This window comes from Podarcis tiliguerta (assembly GCF_965153285.1).
Source record: "Podarcis tiliguerta genome assembly, chromosome: 16".
Classification (NCBI taxonomy): Eukaryota; Metazoa; Chordata; class Lepidosauria; order Squamata; family Lacertidae; genus Podarcis; species Podarcis tiliguerta.
In genome coordinates this window covers 4405-26572 of record NC_139549.1, presented here as the reverse complement: position 1 = coordinate 26572, position 22168 = coordinate 4405, and the positions used below count along the sequence as shown (strand labels likewise).

At 53.2% G+C, this 22168-nt stretch overlaps 1 protein-coding gene across 2 annotated transcripts in view; it reads right to left on the bottom strand.

The window, feature by feature from the left end:
* Positions 1 to 19235, bottom strand: part of NTRK1 (neurotrophic receptor tyrosine kinase 1) — a 32984-nt gene extending 13749 nt beyond the window's left edge. Inside the window, exons 1-7 of one of the 2 annotated variants that reach the window (XM_083416356.1) lie at positions 18938 to 19235; positions 4938 to 5012; positions 3993 to 4064; positions 2163 to 2231; positions 1029 to 1189; positions 706 to 857; positions 303 to 429 (exon numbers count right to left, since the gene is read on the bottom strand). In XM_083416356.1, coding sequence (XP_083272482.1) covers positions 303 to 429; positions 706 to 857; positions 1029 to 1189; positions 2163 to 2231; positions 3993 to 4064; positions 4938 to 5012; positions 18938 to 19194 — 913 coding nt within the window. In that variant the 5' untranslated portion in view covers positions 19195 to 19235. Of the gene's footprint in view, positions 1 to 302; positions 430 to 705; positions 858 to 1028; positions 1190 to 2162; positions 2232 to 3992; positions 4065 to 4937; positions 5013 to 6351; positions 6402 to 18937 lie in introns of those variants that run through there. The other variant, XM_083416357.1, reaches the window with a different exon arrangement.
* Between the last annotated feature and the right edge of the window lie 2933 nt (positions 19236 to 22168).

The following is a 22168-nucleotide window of genomic DNA, read 5'->3' as shown; positions in this document are numbered from 1 at the left end:
GAAAAAAAGAGCAGCACCTCATTCTGCTGCATGTTTCAAGGTGGCCACACGTACCCTGCCCTAGGAGCCGATTCTCTGTCAGACCCCTGCAGCCAGAAATAGCTCTTTGAGTCTCAAAGGGGCCCTCAGACCAGCAGGCCCTTCTCCAGGCTGGCTGGATGCACCCTAGAAATGGCCCTAGAGCCACCAGCCCCCTCCCCTGGAAGGGCAGCTGGTGCTGGACACCCACTCAGCCTGGGAGGGAGGCCCCTCCCAGAGGGAAAAAACCAAGAAGGCTGCAGGAGACAGATAAATTCTCTTACATGTCACATTCAGCTGGGCCACATCCTCTGCAAGTCCAGCTTCATTCTCTGCCTGGCAGGTGATATTCTGGAGGTTGAAGTCAGAGGAGACGTTCCAGATCTGCAGCTGGAGTTCAGACTCAGACTTCTGCATGGACAGATGAGATGCTCACATTGAACATGTGGCTGAACCAATGAAGTTGGATAGAGAAAGGCTGGTCACACACTACAGCCCCCCCCCCCAATACCCGCCCTCCAAGCCCTGCTATAAAGCTTGGAGTAACTGAGGGATAATCAGCTTTCTAGAGGAGGTCAGTCAGTCATGGACTGGACTTTGCCTGTTTAGCCCCAATTCTTGTTCTCCTCCCTGGCACATGGTGGCCTCTGGGGACAAGGCCACTTGCCCATCCAGGTTGGTACTTGCCTGGGTGATGCGGGGAGGAAGGTCCATCCAGACGTTCGGCAGCAACCAGCGCACATCTGGCCGTGGCTCTCCAGTGAAGTTGCAGGTCAGGGTGACGCTCTCTCCCTCTCCCAAGGGCTCCTGGTTGTACTCAATCCAGACCCTCGGGAATTCTGCCCCAAGAGAAGGGACAGAGCAGAGGTGGCTGAAGGCAGGCTCTGGCCAGCAACATCCTGCCCCAGGGAGGAAGCTGCCTGGTGGCTCAGATGGGCCCCCAGATGTGGCACAAAACAGGGGCCATGGGAGATGGCAGAGAGGCCCCACACAGCTCCTTACTCACTCACCACAGCCTGCAATGGTCATGTTAGCCACAGGGATCAGCTTCTCGCCCTCTGCCACACAGTGAAGGGACTGGTTGCCCAAGGACTCGGCCTGCCTGCTCTCCTGCCACACCTGCAGCCACCGGAGGCGGCAGGTGCACTGGAGAGGGTTCCCGATCAGCACCCTGTGGGTGGGGGGGAAGAAAGGGGGGAGGTCACGGGCAGTTCAGACTCAGGCAGTGGCCCCAAACTCTGAATGACAAGCTCTACCAAACCCTGCAGAAAACTTTGAAGAGGAGGTGTGGCCATCCCAAGAGCATCCGTTTCCTCATTAAAAAACAAAAAGACCCCACCAGGTTCTAGCCCATTGGGGAGGTTTAAAAACACGGCATGAGTGCCCCCTGGCCCTGTTGCAAGAGCTGTTTTATCCTAGCCAGAAATAGGAGGACAAAAGTCAGCTTCCTCTCCCCTCTCCTCTTAACATGAAGTGGATCTTTAGAACTGCGTCTTGGGACAGGACAGAACTTGGGGTCATTATTCCAAATTAATGAAGCCAGAAGAAAGCAAGGGCACCACCAGGAGGGAGCTGGCGGATGACTTGGCCTGGAGAGATTCACAGCTGCAGCCCATGCAGAGACATGGATGGGGTGGGAGCAGCAGGAGGGAGGGCACTTCCTTCTGCAGGTGTAGGAATCATAGAATTGTAAATTTGGAAGGAACTGCAATCCCCTGCAAAAAAGGAGTTTGTCAGGCATTTTACACCAGCTGAAATTCTCCTTCCCACCAAAGGAGCAGGAGTCCACCCACCATTGCATCTTTTCAGCTGGCCACCCAGCCACCACTGACCACAGTGACTACCAGGGGAGGGTGCCTCAGTTTCTCTCCAGCAACATGATTCAAGTGGCCACAAGGGTGTTTAAGCCCTTGAAACCTGGAGGTCAGGATGCTTGCAAAGCACCAGAGCACAGTCTCTCGTTTCCCTCCTGATGCTTCCTATGATCAAATCAGCAGAGCTGCCCCCTCTTCCCCCTTGAAAAAGACCTCAAAACCTCAGTAGCACCAGCAGGAGGGCACTGCATGTGGGAAAGGGGTTTGGCCCTGAAGCACCACAGCTCTCCCAAATGCCCGTCCAGAAGGGGCCAATGGGAGGAGACTTACAGCTCCTGGAGATGGAGGTGGTGGAAGAGCCTCCAGGACAGGAAGCGCAGCTGGTTGTAGGCCAGGTTCCTGCACGGGGACAGAGAGAAAGAGAAGCCTTGTTTGCCTTGGGATGGGCCTCTGCCTGTCTCTGTTAGTGTACGACAGGCAGAAGTTAAACAGGTGCAGGGTCTCCTGGCTGAAACTGCCCCAGGTACCGCCACCAGAAGAATTGTTAACTGCAGGCCAGCTCTCTCTCTGCTGCAGTGATTGTGTTGCTGAGAGAACCTGGGAAACAGGCCCGGGCTGAACCTTGGATGCCTGGGAGCAACGCCCCCCTCTCTTTAGAGCCTTGCAGGCTCCCTACTGGATCAGGCCAAGGGAGCCCATCTAATCCAGCCTCCTGTCCTCACAGTGGCCAGCCAGAAGCCTCCAAGCAGGACCCGATTGCAACACAAACACTCCCCTCTGCGGGTTCCAGCAACTGGGATTCAGAAGCATTTTCTGCCTCTGACTGCGGAGGCAGAGCATGGCCATTGTGACTAGTAGCCCTAGGGAGCTTTTTCTTCTCTATGAATTTGTCCAGTTCCCTGCTAAAGCCCTCCTGGCTGATGGCCATCATTTCAGCCAGGATCTTAACAAGGAAAGCTCAAAGAGCAGGAAGCCAGTTTCAGCCCCCCTCCCACCCCAGCTGATCTCCCAGGGCCAACAATGTTCCTCTGAGCCCCATAGAGGATCTGGGCAGGAAGTGGGGGGGTGGGGTGGGGTGGGCTGCCAGCCGCTGGCCATGAGCTGCATGGGAGCAAATCAATATCCCCGTGTTGTACAGGGACATTAACACTAACTATGATAAACAGTGTCCTCCCAGCCCAGGGCTGCAATGAACATGCCGGGGAGGGCAGGGAGAGGAAAGCTGGAGGTGGGGGCAGTCAAGGACGAAGAGGCTGGGGTCTCCATCCACTCCATGTCCATGGTCTGTGGGAGAGAAACAGCTTGTTTGGGGAGGGGGCTGTTCTTGGATGAGGGGTGGGGTGGCCACACTTTGTCCCACTGCATCCCTTATATGTGGGGCAGCCCCTCACCACAAAGACAGAGCTGACTCCTGCTTCGGCAAACTGGCTATAGTCAGGGTCCACCCTGCCTGTTGACTGGCCATGGCTCAGCCTGCCTGTCAAGCATTTGCCCAAACCAGACTGGGAGGCCACGTGGGGCAAAGGGCCCTCAGGGGCCAGGGGCCCGCTCTTGGTGACTTTCCCCTGATCAACCTGCCCTCCATCTCTACTGGGGCAAAGAAGCGCCTCGGAAGGTGCTGGAGAGGGGAGAGAGGTTTGCATTTGAGGGAGGGGCTTCCTGCAAGCCTCACAGGAGGGGGAGGAGATACGACGAGACCCTTAGTGGGAGCAGAAGACAGTCAGGTTCTTGAGAGGGGAGCCCTGGCGATGGGCTGCCTTCCCTTCTTCACCACCACCATAGCAAAGTTCATCTGCCCAGCAGTTTCCTGCTGCCTCCATCCATGTCACCACAATCCCCAAAAAGAACAACTTGCTAAGCAAGTCTCCCCTACTGAGCCTGAAGAACAAGAGCTCGCATGGCCCCACCCCAACTGACGTTCCAAGCAAGGAAATTGGGAGTGGAAGGGGAATCACAAGGTAGGTGGTTGAAATTCCCAGAAACAACCCCAAGAGTTTGGTGGTGGCTGCTCCTTTGCAGCCTGAGGGGGAAATGGAGGCCCAGGGCAGAGGAGCCCAAGCAGTCCTGTCCTCCCCACGAAAAGGCACAGTCTGCCCTGCACTGGGCAATGCAAAGGTGTGGACTTGGGAAGTGCTTGTGGCTGAGGAGCCAGGTACTTACACATGCGTCAGGTTCAGGCTGCCTCTGAAGGTGTCTGGTGCAATGAACTGCAGCTGCGTCCTTGAAATGGTTCTGCAACAAATGAGCAAAGTCAGTCGGAGCGCAGCTGGCCAGGAAGCCGCCACCCCACGAAACCCAAAGTCTCCGTTGCAGTGGCCTGTTTTTGCTGCATCAACACTTCTGTACCTCCATGCCTGCCTGGGCCCAGGAAGGCAGTGCCACCTCAGGAGAGGCAATGGCCAAATGCCCCTGGCCTCAGCAGGATGGAGCACAGGATGGAGGCAGGCCAGTCGCAGGCGGGTGGAGTGGAGAGTGTTCCTGACAGTGGGGCTCCTGAAGCCATAGTAGAGTCCTTGCCATGTCAGGGGGGCTGGCAAGAGGGCAGATGGTGCTGTGGGGGGGTGGGGGGTGAGGCTCTTCCATGGGGCTCTCTGCCCTCACCTTAGAAAATGACACTAGAGGAATTTTCATCCTCAGCAATGGGAGGGAATTTCCCAAGACAGGTAGGAATATGGGGCAGGGTGAGGCTGTTCACTCTCTCCTCTCTGCAACCCGGCCCTGACATCATTCCCAAGAAACAGGTGCCTCCAGTGAAGCGCCTCTGAAGCCCACCTGTGCTTCAGAGAGACCTCATGGATCCTCAGGCTTAGGCACCTGCCCTGAATCTGGGGCACCTGCGCCAGGGCTCCTCCTGTTTGCTCAGCATTGGGGGGGAAAGCATTTCCTTCCCCTTCCTCCAAAGCTGCCTGAAATGGGGGAGGTGCAGAAGGAGGTGGGGTGGAAGCAGACCAGGAGCAAAAGCAAAGCTACATACTCTCTGCTGTGGCAGAAACGCCTCACTCTCTCTGCCCAAAGGAGAACCCTCCCCAACCACACACTTCCAGCCGCCTCCTTGGCCTCCTCACAGACCCCTCAACTGGAGCCCCAAGCAGCCAAGGGACTCACAGGTTCTTCAGCTCTCGAGGATTCTTCATGTCATCCTGAGTCAAGTTTGTCAGAGTAATCTGGTTCTCAATGACTCTGTGAAGGAGAGGAGCCTGTCAAGCCATATTCACGCTGTGTCATGGTTAAGTGCTTGCCTAATAAAAAGTCTGAATAAACATTCTTTCTGCGGCACCCCTTGGGGCTCAGAAGCCCAGTTATGTCACCCCTTGCCTGCTCCCCCCTTGCACCAGAGCTGCTGAAACAGCTTATCCAGAGAAGGCCTGTGTACACATTCAGGCTTGCCCCTCCCCAAAAAAAGTCTGTTCACTGTGAAGTTGTCAAATTTTAGTTTATGGTTTATTTATTTTACTTGAAAGAAAACTAAAAAACTATCTATGTCCTAATAAGGCCATTTTACTAAGAAGAGGGGAAAGCAACCAGCAAGAAATTGAGCCTGAAGGGAAACATAGGAAGCCATTACCTTGTACAGTGGTACCTCGGGTTACATACGCTTCAAGTTACAGATGCTTCAGGTTACAGACTCAGCTAACCCAGAAATAGTACCTCAGGTTAAGAACTTTGCTTCAGGATGAGAACAGAAATCGTGCTCTGGCAGTGCGGCGGCAGGAGGAGGCCCCATTAGCTAAAGTGGTGCTTCAGGCTAAGAACAGTTTTAGGTTAAGAATGGACCTCCGGAACGAATTAAGTACTTAACCTGAGGTACCACTGTACTGAGTTAGACTGAATCGGTCCATCTAACACAGCATTGCCTACACTGACTGGCAGCAGCTCTTCAGGAGCTGCATCCAACACTGATTCTGCTCAGAGTAAACCAATTGTAATAAATGGACAGTAGTAACTCTGATGCATTCATTTCAGAGGCTCTGCTTTGTTGGCTACAACCTCATTTTTTGAGAAGCTGGGAAATGGTTGTGGGGCTTTCTGCTCTGGCCACTGAGCTGTGTGTATCTTCCTTCCCTGGCACTGCCTCTTCTCTCCCTGCCCAGCACCCCTGCAGCCTTGCCAGCTTCTCCTTTCGCTCCCTCTGCAAGCACAAGGCAGCCCCCTCCGCTGTTGTGAACAGGCAAAGGCTGCATGAAGTGAAGGGAGAAGAGAAGAAGAGGCTTCAATTTCAAGACTGGCTGGGGGGGCAGACATGGACCCCTTGGCTCTGTTGTGACAGACAGGCTGGGAACCGCAACAGAGCAGAGGATGCCCCTTGAGGGATTTCACTCGCACCCAGGTCAACCTCCACTGCAGTCTCTCCAGAAAACATCAGACGAGTATTGGGTCAAAAGAAGCCCAGTGGGGCTTTGGCAATGCCCTGGGATGGACGGGCCTGCTGCAACAGATGCTGCAGTTGCCCAATGGAAGCCCACAGGATGTGGCCTGACAGTTTCCCTCGCACATTGCTGAATCGCACCCAGAATCTTACAAGAGAAGTGGATAGAGATCTGCTATGTTTGCTTATTCAGATAAGTCTGTTCCACAGAGCGATGATCATTATCCCATTTGGGGATGGGAGGAGCAGTCCACTTGCACCTTTTCTGATCAGGCTGTGAGGCGTGAAGGCTGCTCTCTGCAAGACCTTTTCCACCTGGCCAAGGGGACGGGGCCCAGACTCACCCAGCTCTACTCAAGAGGCCCCTGGGAGACTGGAGGGACATCACTATGCCTGACAACAAATCCTAATTATTGGATTCTTTTGCCCTATCTTTTTGTGCTTGCCAAACAGCTGTGTCATGCTTATAATATTTTATTCTCTTGTTAATTATGCTGTTTTAAATGTGCATTTTATATTTGAAATGTTTCAGATTTTGTTTTTGTTTTGTGTTAAATATGTATTCTGTAGTTGACTTCCTTTGTAATGTTTTATTTTGAAATCTTTGAGATGGTATTTTAGTCTCCTGTTAATTGTGTTGCTTTGACTGTGTAATTTATATTTTACTTTCTTCAGAAATGTTTGATTCTGCATTGTTTTGTTGATGTTTAATATGCTGTAAACCGCTTTGAGGTTTTTCTTAAAAATATAAAGCGGTATAGAAATGATGAAATAATAATAATAATAATAATAATAATAATAATAATAATAATAATAATAATTCAGTAATAGTAACAACAACAACAACAACAACAAAAGCTGATTCACTGGTGACCCACCCAAAAGTGGTCCCAGTGGCTGCTTGGATGCAGTTTAGGCCACAACACACTCTTTGAGCTTCCCTGGATAGAAAGTGGTTTCTAGTCTAACTTATTCAAGCATATTAGAGAACTTGAAGTTGCTTAAGGAATTGGGGGCAGCAGAAAAATCCCAGAGCACCCTTCACAGCACCTTCAAGTGGGCAGGGATTTCTAAGAGAAAAGGCAAACTATTTCTAAGCCTCTTTAAATCATGTTCTGCTTCTGGTGCCACATGTGACTAATGGTCACTGGCATGACTAGTCGTCTCCCGCCTGTGAATGGGAGTGGCATCGCCCACATTTGCCCAGCCTGCAGCTGGCATCTGTCCTCCATAGATCTTCCAGGAATGTTTCTCCCAGCCACAGCCAGTGGGGGATAATTGATGGACCCTTGGAGAGAAGATTGTAATGGCCCATCAGCTGCCCTCCATTTATAGCACAGAAGATGGAGAAGAGCTATTAGCAAAGTCTCTGACAAGGAGGCCTCAGGGGCTGCAGCATCAGGGCAGGGGGACCTCTACACCCCTGAACAGCCAAGTCAGATGCAGATCACACACTCGCACACTCCCTTCCTCGCTCCTGCAAATAAGTCTTTGTGTTGCTGCACCTAGAAAGGAGTTGGGCTGGCTGGCCACAGCCCTACAAGAGGCTGAATTTTCTAGTGTTCTTCAGGTGTGCATGTAGGTGAGCTCCCCATATGTCCATTAAGGTGGTGTGCAAAATTCGCCAATTTAAGGGTGAACAAAATACCTATACAAGTCAAACTGGACACCTGGCATGGTTACAACCTCCAGTTCTAAAATCAGCATGATAATGATTAACTTTTCTCAGGTGGCTTTCCCTAGAAAGCACAAATATTAATGCACACAGATTTCCAGTCTGCTGAAATCATACATTAAACAGTTTTCAGCTCTTTCATTATAAAGAATAAAATCTAACCTAAGGGAAAACATGACAAAAGCTATTGAGGTGTCGTCTTTTAAAATCATTGAGGGTGTTCCAATAAGAGCAGTTTCCAAGTAAAGCTTTGAATTTGTTTGAATATAACGCACGCCAAAGCCGCAGTTCTCTGCACATTTACACAGAGTGCTTTCCATTGAAATAATTTTACTTTTCTGAGTAGAAGGAACCCCACAGGGATCGCACGGGTCCGGGGGGTGGTGCACTCCTCCCACACTCCTCTTCCTCTGCCAGTGTCTCCTCCTGGATCCTTTCCTGTCACTTGGTGGTGTGGAGTGCCTTCCATCAGCTTCGGCTGGTAGTCCAGCTGTGCCTAACATCTGTTGTCTTATGCTCTGGTAACCTCTAGGTTAGAGTATTCTGCAGGCTACCACTTAAGATAGTTCAGAAGCTTCAACTAGTGCAGAATTCAGCAACTAGGTTGCTCATCTGGTCAAGATCCCTTCTCTTGATATGAATCTACTCAGACCCTGAGCTCATCATCTGAGGCCCTTCTTCATGTGCTAACTCTGCAAGAGGTGGGTGACAACGTGAGAATGGGCCTTTTCTGCAATGGCTCCCCATTTTGTGGAATGTTCTTCCCATGGAGGCTTGCCTGGCACCTTCATTACATATCTTTAGGTGCCAGGTGAAAATGTTTCTCTTTAACCATATAAATTCTTCTTCTTCCCGGGCCTTGGACTGATTAACATTCTGTGGCCTTTTAAATGTTTTTGTGGGAGGGAGAGGGGTTATTGGTTTGTTTTTGTTTATGTTTTATTATGTATTTTGTGTTCTCATTTAGTATTTTTATGCTGTGGACTGCCCTATCATCTTTGGATGAAGGGCAGTATACACATTTTTAATAATAATAATAATAATAATAATAATAATAATAGAAAAAGGCAGGGGTGGGGGCCCTATTCTTCTCACCCTCCACTCCATACCTTCCCTTTGACAAAGACAGCACAAATACTTGGGGAGTGGGGGTTCAGAGTTTCTAAGATAGTTCAAAAAAAACCTGGTGTGTTGGGTAGCCTGAAAGCTCTGTGGTCAGCTTGGGCAAAAACTGAGAATTCACTTTTGGGAAATGTATTCATGACATTTTTATGCTGCCTGATAAATTGACATTCTCAGGGGAGGACACTTATAAGTAAAAACAATTAAAATCCAAACAACATTTTAAAGCGAGAGGTAGAAAATCTACAGCAACACATCCAAACCATTTAGTGCATCCATCAAATTAAAAATGGGATCATGTCAGGGCTGGCTCCGGGTCCCAGCTCACCAAGGACCAACGCTAGCCGATAGTACAGTATCAAAGTCTTTATTGAAGAATAGTCTCCATTTACAAGTCTCAGCGTCCCAGCCCTACGTCTGGACTTTAGACCGGCGAAGCTCTGTCTGGATCTCCACCCCCCGTGCACCAGTTCAAGACTCTAATCTTACTCCACCTCTTCCTTCTCTCTCTCTTCCTCTGGGTCTTACTACCCCCCGGGGTCTCATTCCTCCTGGACTCTTCCGACGCGGAGCTAGACCCCTCTGACTCCTCCCCCTCTCTTCGGCGGGCCTTAGGACCTGGCTCCTTACCCGGGCTGCCCACCTTGCCGCCCTCCTGTACATTTGAACTTGGCGCGCGCGCGCGTTTTACTTTCCGGATGACCGTTTCCTCGCTCCCTGACGAGGGTGTGGCCACTCCTGCCTCACGTTCTCCCTCTGCCTGCGCGCTCCCTGATCCCGATGCCTTGGACTCCTCCCCCCTACTGCACCCTGGGGGGGACGCTGGTCCGGATTTCCAGCTGCTACTCTCTGAGTCCCCTTCTTCCCGAGGTGTCCCCCTGGGCACTCCCCTTGCCCTGACCATGGGGGCCCCTTTCTGTGAATCCTCCGAGTCACTGGAGAGACTCAGAGATCTTGGACTACTGTCGCCGCTGACATTTCCTTCCGACTCCTCCCCCTCGCTCTCTGTTTCTTCCCTCTCCAGTGACTCTGCTCCTGAACCCCTGACATCCATCCCCCCCTCGAAGCCCCCCCTTCCCCCCTCCCCTTCCTCCGGCGGGGGTGCTGGGTGCTCCGTCGTTGTGGGGGTGAATGGTGGATACAGTTCGTCCCCCGTGGCGTGCATCCAGTTAGAGAAATCCGGCTCGTCCTCCATGTCTTCGCCGACCTCGTTCTCCTCTGCTTCCATCTCCGTGCCGCCATGCTCGAACCCAACGTCCTCCCCCATCACGTCCATGTCCCTCTCACCCTCGTTCCCCTCTGGGTCCGTTGCCTGCCAAGGGCCCCTCAGCCACCTCTCCTCTCCTCGATTGTCCCACCAAAACGAGCGGTCTGAGGTGGTTCTTCGTCCGAGGTGAATCCCTGGAACGTGCTGGTAGAAAGCGTGGGTGTGAAAAGCCAGTCGTCGAAATACTCGGCTGGCATGGGCCTGTGTGGGAACAAGGCATGAAACTCCTCTTTGAGGAGAGGCTCGTCCAGGGCATAGTCCGGCACCCAACTGTTGGCGCTGGCCGGGGTACCTTCCCTTGCGAGAAAATATTCTACTCCCTCTTCCCCCCATCTCGAGTCCAAAATCTCTGTGACCTGGTTGATGGGTTCCCTTCTTGGCGACTCCCTCCTTGGGGGGATCTCCTCATACTGGTCTGGTGCCGTGCCCTGCGCCTGAAATCGGTGAGGTGCTTTGTAGGGCGTGAGCACCGACCTATGGAATACTGGGTGCATTCTGGATCCTTCCGGAAGTGTCAACCGGAAGGCCACCGGATTGATCTGTGCCTCAACTAGGTAAGGTCCTAGCTGCTTATGTCCGAGTTTCTTCTTAGCTAAGGATCTGGTCGGCACTGCGTGGGCCGCTAACCACACCCAGTCTCCCACCTGTATGTCTTCACCAACCCTCCTGTGCTTGTCAGCCTGCAGTTTGTATGCGTGCTTTGCCAGCTCTAACTGCCTCCTAAGCTGCTCGTGGACTTCCTGCAATTCCGCCGCCAAGACTTCCGCTGCCTGTGGCTCCCCCTCCCCCAGTCTCTCTAATCCCGGGAAGGTTCTGGGATGCCTCCCGTTGTTGGCGAAGAACGGCGTCACCCCTGTGGACACGTGCTTCGTGTTGTTGTAAGCGAACTCAGCGAGCGGCAGGTAGTCCACCCATGTCGTCGGCTGTTGATTTGCGTAGCATCTCAGGTACTGCTGCATGACGGCGTTGACGCGTTCCGCTTGTCCATTGGTCTGCGGGTGTCTCGCCGACGCTAGGTTGATCTTGACGTTCAGGAAACCCATCAGCTTCTGCCAGAAGCTCGAAATGAACTGGCGCCCCCTGTCGGACAAGATAGACCGTGGCAGTCCATGCACTCTGAAGACGTGGTCTATGAACAGTTTGGCGGTCTGTTCTGCCGTGGCGACCTTCGCGCACGGAATGAAGTGGGCCATTTTAGTGAACATGTCCACCACCACTAGCACTGCCGTTTTACCCCTTGAGCTGGGTAAATCCGTGACAAAGTCCAGGGCCACCCTCTCCCACGGTTCGCTCGGAGTCTGCAGCGGTTCGAGCAGTCCCGCTGGAGGTTTGTGGACTGACTTGGCCCTTTGGCAGGTGTCGCACCTCGAGACGTACTCCGCGACTTCCCCCCGCATCTTGGGCCACCAAAAATCTCTGGCAACGAGTTCTGCCGTCTTCTCCTTGCCAAAGTGCCCGGCGGTGGGTGCGTCGTGTAACTGCTGCAGTACTTTCGCCCGGAGGTCGTCTCCCGGTACGTAGAGGGCCCCTCTGCGGATGAGCAATCCGTCCCGTACTTGGAACTCGTCGTCCTTCACCGTGCCCTTGTGCACCTCCTCCATCTTGGCTTGTGCAAAGGGGTCCCTCTGCAGTGCTCGACGGACCGCCTCCAAGTCCACGGTTGCTGCAGCGCACGCCCACGCTTTCGGAGCGAAAATGTGCTTGGCCGCTGCTGGTGCCGCCTCTTCGAGGTATTGCGGCTTCCTGGACAGTGCATCCGCCATGATGTTGTTGTCGCCTGGGATGTATTCTATCCTGAAGTCGAAATCCGCGAAAAATTCCGCCCATCTGATGTGCCGCTGGTTTAGGAATCTTGCCGTGCGCCAGTACTCCAGGTTCTTATGATCCGTGCGGACCTGCACGGTGTGCTTGGCCCCGACGAGGAAGTGTCGCCACGCCTTGAATGCTGCATGAATGGCCAGCAACTCCCTGTCCCAGATGGTGTAGTTTTGCTCCGACTTGCTGAGCTTCCTAGAGTAGAAGGCACACGGTCTCCAGTCCCCATGCGGGTCCTCCTGCAACAGTACGGCGCCCACGGCTCTGTCTGAGGCGTCTGTTTCAACCCTCATCGGTTTGCTGGGATTCACATGCAGTAGCTGCCCTTCGGACGAGAAGAGACGCTTAAGGTTCTGAAAGGACTGCTCCGCTTGCTCCGTCCAGATGAACTTCTTCTTCTTAGAGCTGAGCGTGTCAGTAATGGCCGCCGTCTGCATCGCGAACCCCTTGATGAACTTGCGGTAAAAGTTGGCGAACCCCACAAACCGCTGGACCTCCTTCCGATTGCGCGGGCTCTTCCAGTCCAACACTGCGCGAACCTTGGCGCTGTCCATGGCAAGCCCCTTGTCCGACAGCTTGTAGCCTAGGAAATCCACCTCCGTCCTGTCGAACTGGCACTTCTCCAGCTTGGCATACAGCCGATGCTCCTGCAGTCTCTGCAGAACTTCCTTGACGTCCTCTTCGTGGGCCTCCTCAGATTCTGAGAATATCAGGATGTCGTCTAAGAAGCAGACGCATGTCTTGTAGAGGAGACCCGCCAGGACGTGATGCATGAAAGCTTGAAAACAGTGGGCGCCATTTTGTAAACCGAAGGGCATAACTCTGTATTCATATGTGCCCAGGGGCGTGAACATGGCAGTCTTCCACTCGTCTCCTTCCCGTATGCGAATCAGGTTGTACGCCCCTCGCAGATCCAACTTTGTAAAAACGCGTCCTTTCCTCGCCGTCGCCAGCAGGTCATCTATCTTGGGCATGGGAAAGGCCGCGGGCTTGGTTCTGGAATTTAAAATTCTGAAGTCTACCACAAGTCTTTTTTGGGGCGTGTCCCTCTTCTTCACAAAGAATACAGGACTGCCCCCCGCTGCCTTCTACTCCCGGATGAAACCGCGCTTCAAGTTGAGGTCTATGAACTCCTTGAGCTCCTGCAGCTCATCCTCAGACATGGAATACAGTTTCCCGGCTGGCAGCGTCGCTCCTGGCAGGAGGTCAATCTTGCAGTCATAGGGCCTGTGGGGGGGCAGCTTGTCCGCTTCCTTCTCGCAGAAAACCTCCAAAAACGCTGCATACTTGCGAGGCACTGCTTGCAGCGTGCCTAATTGTAGCTGCGGGTCGTCCCCTCCTTCTTCCTGGCTAGGAAGGATGCAATGTTCCGCGCAATAGGAGGAGCCGAAGGTCAGTTGGCGTTGGTACCACGCCAATGCTGGGCTGTGCCTGTGCAGCCAACTCATGCCGAGGACTACAGGCGTGTCCGACAGGTGTGTGACATTAAAGCTGATGACTTCTCTGTGATTTCCAATCCGCATCACCATTGGTTGCGTTTGTTGCACCACCTGCCCCCCTAACAAGTCCCTGCCATCCACCGTGACAACGTTCAGGGGCAGCGTGGCTGGTAGCAGTGGTATATTGTGCTGCTGAATGAATTCCAGTCCTATAAAGTCAGCGTTGCTGCCGGAGTCAATGGTGATCGGCACCTCCAGAGTGCGTCCATTGGGCAGTTGGAGAGACGCTGTAAGCTGCACCACTGGTTTGGGTGGGAGGGGGTCTGTGGGTTGCAAAAGTGCTGGGGATTGTTTCATTGACTTGTCTGACTGGACCCCAGTGCCTCTTCCTCCAGCCAGACTCTGTCGTTTAACTGTGGCTGCGTTTTCAATTGAGCTGCTTCAGCGACTGTTGCGGAGGCTGCAGTGTGCTTGTGGAGCCTCTGGGGACACTCTTTCGCCATGTGTTGAGCACTGTCGCAGATGTAGCACTTCCTGTTCCCTCTAGGAGGCTTCGTTTTGGCTGCTCCCGGTGTTAGGGCTCTGTTAGCTGACTGAGCCCTGGCACCTCCTATCTCCATCGGCTCTTCTCCCCCTCCCTGCGAGGGTGTGGAGTGCGCACGCGCTGCTTCTCTGGGAAAGAAGGGAGGTGCTCTGGCTGGTGCCCTTCCCCAACGCCCTTCTTCCCTGTTGCAAGGACGTTCTTCCAGATGCACCCCGATCTCCAGAGCCCTCTGGACTACCTGCTGGGTGCTCCTTGGTCTCTCCCCTCTTCCAATCTCCGCTTTTACATCTGCATTCAACCCCTCCCAAAAGAGGTCTCTGACTGGCGCAGAATCTTTTTCCCACCCCAGGGCATGAACCAGTCCGAAAAATCGAGTATGGTACTGCCGCACGCTGGCTTTGCCTTGTTTAAGTCCATGTATGTCCCTCCTGGCAATATCGACGTCTACCTTTGATAAAAAGCAGGAGTCCATTGCTTTAATAAAAGCCTTCGCATCTTGGAGCGCTGGATCATTGTCCCTCCATAGATTCCGCAGCCACGTTTTGGCTTCCCCATGCAAATGGGACAAGATAAACCCCACTCTCTCTCTCTCATCTCTAAAGTCTTTGTCAAGTAAATCCAGCGCAAACAGCAGGTCTGCTCTGAAGTTGGGGTACTGCTGCAAACTCCCGTCGAAATGCGATACAAGGCTTCCTCCCCTTCTCCCCAAACCTATGCCTTCTGCCTTGGCTCCCGTTTGCCCCTCTTTGGAAAGCACGTCCAACCTGGCCTGGAGATCCCGGCAGGAGGTAACCATCTCCTCCTCTCTCTTCCTGGATGCAATTACCTCAGTGCTGAGTTGTGTCACCGCTTCTTGCAGGGCTTTTATCTGCTCTTCCGTCGTCATCTTGCCTGAGTTTTGTGAGCTCTGTAAGCACCCCTCCTCTGTCCTCGCTGCGCCGACTCACGTGGCGAGGTTCTTGGTGCCAAAACTTTAAAATTGGAGACAGAGCTTACTGTCAGGGCTGGCTCCGGGTCCCAGCTCACCAAGGACCAACGCTAGCCGATAGTACAGTATCAAAGTCTTTATTGAAGAATAGTCTCCATTTACAAGTCTCAGCGTCCCAGCCCTACGTCTGGACTTTAGACCGGCGAAGCTCTGTCTGGATCTCCACCCCCCGTGCACCAGTTCAAGACTCTAATCTTACTCCACCTCTTCCTTCTCTCTCTCTTCCTCTGGGTCTTACTACCCCCCGGGGTCTCATTCCTCCTGGACTCTTCCGACGCGGAGCTAGACCCCTCTGACTCCTCCCCCTCTCTTCGGCGGGCCTTAGGACCTGGCTCCTTACCCGGGCTGCCCACCTTGCCGCCCTCCTGTACATTTGAACTTGGCGCGCGCGCGCGTTTTACTTTCCGGATGACCGTTTCCTCGCTCCCTGACGAGGGTGTGGCCACTCCTGCCTCACGTTCTCCCTCTGCCTGCGCGCTCCCTGATCCCGATGCCTTGGACTCCTCCCCCCTACTGCACCCTGGGGGGGACGCTGGTCCGGATTTCCAGCTGCTACTCTCTGAGTCCCCTTCTTCCCGAGGTGTCCCCCTGGGCACTCCCCTTGCCCTGACCATGGGGGCCCCTTTCTGTGAATCCTCCGAGTCACTGGAGAGACTCAGAGATCTTGGACTACTGTCGCCGCTGACATTTCCTTCCGACTCCTCCCCCTCGCTCTCTGTTTCTTCCCTCTCCAGTGACTCTGCTCCTGAACCCCTGACAGATCACATCTCCTGAGTTATTTGAAAGACCTGGGAAAACAGAAAGGCCTTCGTCTGGTACAAAAAGGACTAAAGAAATAGCTACAATTAAAAGGTGGAATGAAGTTTGTAATAAACAGGAATTGTGATTTCTTATTTCTGTGCTATTCTGCCCCCACAAAGGTGTTGGGCCTGTCTTACAAAGGTCCTTCTAGCAGCCAATTCATCTGCCTCCTCTTTGTCCCAGGCACCTGCAAATCAGAGGCAGACTGTCTCTGGACTCAGAGGATGCATTGAGGGGCCATCTCTGATATCCCTCTGGAATTTGTGGGATGCATTTGAAATGTGTACTAAGTCTTTGGCTGCTGCCACATCTTGTATGAGGGACTTACATAGGTTCTTATGGGTGTGTGAAGAATTTATTCTACCTAGTACAATTGTCAAACAAGGTGAAGCCACCTGTTAATTAGTCTTTTCTCTAAACTGCAACACCCCCACCCCAGCCTTCCTCTGTGCAGAAAGTGCTCCAGCCCAGAGATTGTTTTGGTTGTGCCTTTCCAGCTTGCTTTGTGTTCTCTCTTTCTGGAGCCACGACTGGGCATGGGATAACCAGAATCACTGCACCACAGATAGATAGCATGGTGTTTGTTCTGCCTGTTGGACTGTCAGCGCCATCCTTAACTATTCCCATTGCCGACACTGCCTCTTTCACAACCCCATTAAACTGAGCAGCCCCACCCCCCTTGCACTCTTGGACTAACTGAGACACCTAGGCTACCATCTTGGCCATGCCAGCATTAAAACAGTTCACAGAGGGAGAGGGTTGGATGCCAAGCTGGGATGAAGGTGAGAGGAATGGGGACTCCTCTAGCATCCTTCCCTGGGTGGTTTTTCCAGGAAACAGTCTCTCTCTCTCTCTCTCTCTCTCCAGGCAGGGCTGACGCACTTTCCAATCCCGGCAACAAAGGGCGAGGTGGGGGCAACACTCCTCAGGGGAGTCAGAGTTGCCCGCAAACACATCGTGAGCAGCCAGGCTAGTTCCAGGACCTGGGCTGGCATCAGCCAGGGAGTCTCTAGGAAAAGGATCGGCAGCCTTGAGGCCCAGACGGGCTCCCAGTACGGCGACTGGGACCAGGAGGAGCAAAAGAGCAGCGCATTTCATTGAGCAATATTACTTATCACACTGTGAAGTAATATTGGCTAGGGAAGCTAATGTGCTTGGGCGGTAGTGGATCCTGGATGTTGTCTGCAGATGTTGCACAGCTACAGCCACTAGGCATGCCTCCCCCCTCCCCAGCAGCCGTTGCCATGTCCTGCTTCTTCCTACCCTTTACCTTCCTCCCGCTCGGCCAGCCTATCACTGCCCTTTGCTCAGGAGCCCCAGAGTATTTGGATACTGCGGCTTCTCCCGCCGCCTCTGTCCGTCCCTCGGCCGCTGGCCGGCCGCCCTCCCCCAGCGAGGAAGCCAGGCCGGCTCTGCCTGCCTCTGTCCGGCTCGCCCCTAGCTGGGCTTAACCGCAGGTCCCTCTTGGGGCCGTTTTATGACGGACAGAAGCGCAGCCAGGGTTAAGTATCCGCAGCAGTCCCCATCCAAGTCCCATTGTAAAGAAGTGGCTTGGAAAGGCTCGCTGACATCCTCCGACTGCAGGGCTGCCGGTCCACCTCTGAGCTGCTCTGGAAGCGCTCCTGGCCGAAGGAGACGCAGCCATAGTCCGAGGGCCGCAGCGAGCAGGTCGAAACTGCTCCACGCTTGGCCAGAATAATAGATTCGTAGAATCGCAAAGTTAGAAGGGACCCCGAGGGTCATCTAGTCCAACCCCTGCAATGCAGGAATCTCAGCTAAAGCATCCATGGCAGATGGCCTTTCGACCTCTGTTTAAAAACTTCTAACACCTTCGAGGTGTTAGAAGTCTGTCGAACAACTCTTCCCATCAGAAAGTTCGTCCTGATGTTTAGTCGGAATCTCCTTCCTGTAACTTGAATCCATTGGTTCGGGTCCTAGCCTCCGGAGCAGGGAAAAACAAGGCAGGAGAAGAGGCACCTCGGCAGAGAGGGCAGCACCAGGCATGCACGCACGCACGCACGCAATAGCCTCTCTCGGCCCCTAGTACTCTGCTCACTGTCCCACTTGCCCCAATTCAGCTTTCTCAGTTTCTGTCTGCGTATTGCGAGCCTCTCCTGAGTTTTGCTACCATGTCGGAATGAGCATCCCGTGCCTTTAAGCGTGGGCATTGCACACGCAGGGGTTTCTTCGCGAGGGGGGGAAGTGGAGCTTTGATGTCGTGGGCCGCCCCTCCCCGCCCCCCGTTATCCCATACAAGGATGTGCATGTTGTATAGGAGAAGAAAGGTGCGTGTGTGCTTGGAGGGAGGGAGACGCCTGCGAAGATGGTAGGAGAGGAGAGAGCGCACCTGTTTGCGCAAAGGGACAGATCAATTTAAGCCCCCCCCCCCCTGCAATCCCAATTCCAAGTAGGCTGCATTCGCTTTTTCCAACAGGAGTTGCGATTTTGGTCCAATAATAAAAAGCTTAAACCTATTCTTTGATGTTAAGATAATGCTATTCAGAAGATGTAATAGAAAATTACTGTTTCATGCCGGTTCTATTTCCATTCAAGGAAGTGCTCAGTGGAGGCGCCTACCCAGGGTGAGCGCCTTCCTAAATAGTGCTGTTCTTTGGTGGCATTTTGGTTCTGGGTTCTCCACCCCTTAAAGATTTCACATGGGGGGTCATCATTGGGTAGAGGCTTATTCAAACTCATCTTGTGCTGTAAGAGCATGCAGTGGGTCAAGATGTGCATACACTTGCCCCCCAACCATATTGTATAGACGTTTATTTAGTGTGTGTGTGTACATCTCTGATTTTTAAAAAATAAGACACAACTTAGATGCTAGATTTGCATTCTCTCACTTTTAGGAAGATCCCTTAAACCTCTACCGGCTCCCTGTTATCCTAGAGATGTTTTCCCCCAGCTTGCTTTGCAAGAAATGTGTCAGTCAGAGGTCCAAATTCTCTGGAGGCAAAGGCACCCCAACTTCGGCTGTGCCCTTCTACTAGGAACTCATGGAGGAGTTAGGCAGGAGTTGCAGAACCCCACCCATCCCGTTCCCATCATACCTACCCACAGGCAGCCGTCCCCGGGCAACACTCACATTTCTGTGAAGTTCTCCAAGCCCCGCAGCTGCGCCAAGTTCTGGATGGTGTTGGGCTCCTGGCAGAACAAGGTGTTCATGTAGCACCTGCACTGCTCCAGGCAGGGCGAGGCGGCGCTCCGAGGCAGGAGCAACCCGGCCAGGCAGAGGAGCATCCCTGCACGGCCCCAGAACATCCTTCGTCCACGGAGAGGCATCCTCGGCTGTCGGCTCAGAAAGCCCCGCGGCTCCCCATCCGCTACCACCCAACCGAGCATCCTCGTCCGGCCCGGTTCTGCTCTCTCGCTGAGCCTCTTCCTTTCTTGTAAGTCATGGACCATATGCACGCCGTCTCTCTCATACACACAATTGCTCATTTCCCAACCTCAGAGGGCGGAGTTTGCTCCAAGTCCTCCTCCAACAACACAGAACCCCTCCCTCTCCAAGCGAGTGACCTCCTGTCTCAGTGGACACAGCAGCGAGAGCAATGGCCACGTGGATGTGCCTCTTCTCCCCCTGGAGCACAGAGGAAGGGAGAGGAGCGACTGTGGCCCCAGCAGCCTCCTTCCAGGGTGCCCTTCTCGCCGGTGGTCGCGGTTGGCCCTAGTGCCCGGTGGGAGCTTGGAAGGAGCGCGCGAGAGAGAGAGCAAGACCATCACCGCCTGCGGGAAAGCTGCTGGAACTCAAGCCGCCTTTGAACCAGCACAGACGTGACTCCTTGCATGCTCAGAGACTATTTCTTTTTTGTTACCGGAAACTCAAGTTGTAAAGAGTGGAATGGACACCAAGCTCACCCCGCTCGCCCCACGATGCATGAGTATCACTTTCGGCCGCCCCGGCTTAACAATGCCTTCATGTGAGAAGCAGCACCGGGCTGCTGGAAGCAGTTCTGCAGACCCTTGCGCTCGTGGCCAGGGGGTGTCAGGAAGGAAACTGTGGAGACTCAGGGACACTGCGAGAGGAGCTGAAATGCAGGACCTAAAGGGATAGAAGTAGGAGCAGCAGTGTCGGCAGAAAAGGAGGTTTGGGGCGGGGGTGGTGGTAGAAGAGACAAACTGGCTGGGGAAGACAGGTGCCTTCAGGTGGTGGAATCTTTAGGGATGCAGAAAAACTTGGAGGCTGAGCTGCAGAGCGGAGAGGAGTTGGGTGAGGAAGGTTCCCTCTCATGTTGGGGTGTGGCTCCTGTTGGGGGGGGGTGTATGGCTCTGGAGGGTGCAGACTCCTCCCTCTCCTTAAAGGTTATGGGCCTTAGGACATCTGTTCCTTGCCAGTTTCAGCTCCTTCTGTGCCCCCTCCCTTGCCCTCAGGGCTGCCAAGAGATTAGCAAATCGATTGATTAACTGCCCAGCATCTAACTGATTAATCAATAAACCAACCAGCACAATTTAAATGCATTTACATGCTGCAACACCTCAACTTTATAATGATGCTGCGAGAAAGGAGCGGTTTAGTAACCAACGCTTTCCCTTCTTAAAAAAATCTAACAAAAAACTTTCATTTCTAGCTGTTAGAAATAGTGGTCTCTCCTCGCCTCCCACTATTTGAATACAAGCCCGGTACTTTCCTGCTATTATCTGAACCGAGTCCCTGGCGGGGATAGAGGCGGCTATGGAGGAAAATAGATGGCTAAGCGGAAGGTGCAAACCACCGGTGCCAACTTGAAAAAATATGGAGGGAGGGGAGGCATTGGCGTGGTCAGGATTTATGTGGGCGGGGGGGGGCTGAATCATCTGCGACGCAGTTGGTCAGTTAAGCACTTTTTCTTTTCTTGATTTAGGGGGGCAGCTGCCCCCTGCCCTCCGTTGGCTACTCATAGGAACAGGTAAGTCCCGTCCCGCCTCACAAGACATGGCGCGCGCGCACCATCTGAACAGCAATGACTGACCATCAACTTTTTAGGGTGGACGGCCCCCGCAAATATTTTACTGGGGGGTGAAGGGACCTCGGCCCCGGGAATTGGCTCCTACTCTGCAGACCGTCCCTCCCACCACCATGATGAAAGTGTCACTGAGCACGTGTAGAGTAAATTTCCATTCCATAAATGAAAGGAGACGCCACTCTGTGGAGATTTGTTAATTTTATTTATTCAATCACTGTACTGTATACCCCGCTTGATTGTAGAAAACCTCAAAGCAGTTTGTAAAAAGAATAAAGCAGTAAGATTATTAGTAAAAACCATTTTTAAAAAAGTAAAAGCCAGCGACGAACAACAAACACCCCAGCAATCTGAATAGCAGCGGGTGCCGAAAGGAGCGCAGTGAAAGCGCCTGCTGAAAAGGAGAGAGGGAAGGAGAGAGGGCAAGTAGATTAAACCTCGGGTTAATGCCCCCCGACGTCCTTCTTCATCTCATTCCTGGCTTCAGCTCAGCTTCCTGCCCACCTGCCCGCTCGCCCCCCCCCCCCTTGTCGGGATTTGCCAAGACACAGCAAAGCGGGGAGACCTCGAAGGGCTGCTGAGAACATTACGGGGCCCCAGGGAGCCCTCGGCTTCTAATAAGGAAGGTCTTTATTTACTGATGGCTCCTCTGAAAGTGGGAACAGATGGGATCCTGGAATGGGGGGGGGACACATGCGCCCACCACCAACTCCGGGGAATAAAGGGGCACATTAGACCGACCGGCAGCATCCCTTTGAGCAGGACTTCAAAACGCCTGCAAGTTCATTGCTTCACACTGGGGGCGAAGACCACCAGCAGGAATTATGATCTGAAATCCCTCCAGTAAATACACAGAAGACAGGGAGGGAGGGAGGCCAGAGTTAACCTTTTCCTTCCAGCCTTAACATCACCATCAGCCTTCGAGGTTAGAGCATCAGGATCGCACCAGAGTCAGTCGGATCACTGGGGCAGTTGCGTGTCGCTCGCCACCGACTGCAACGAGGCCTATTCAGTAGAGTCTGATAACATTCGCATAGCCTTCCCCACGTACCACTCCGTACATAGCAACAGGCATGGGGGTGGGGTGGGGTGGAGAGAAGATTGGGGAACTGCCTTTCCCCAGCAGCAACAGAGACCTCTGCTTGAACGCTGAGAAACAACAAATGCAGCAAGAAACTAAAACAATTATTCGAGTTTCTGGATCGTGCGCAAAACACTTATTGCATGAATGAAAAATGTGTTTGGGCTCCTTTAATATCTTTGGAAAGCTGCATTTTAGTGCCTCCCCTTAATTTCGACACATTCTGATCTCAGAAAGTCCCTTATTGGGGGATGAGCTTTGAAGCCTTCTTGAACTGGCCACCAGAGGGCGATAT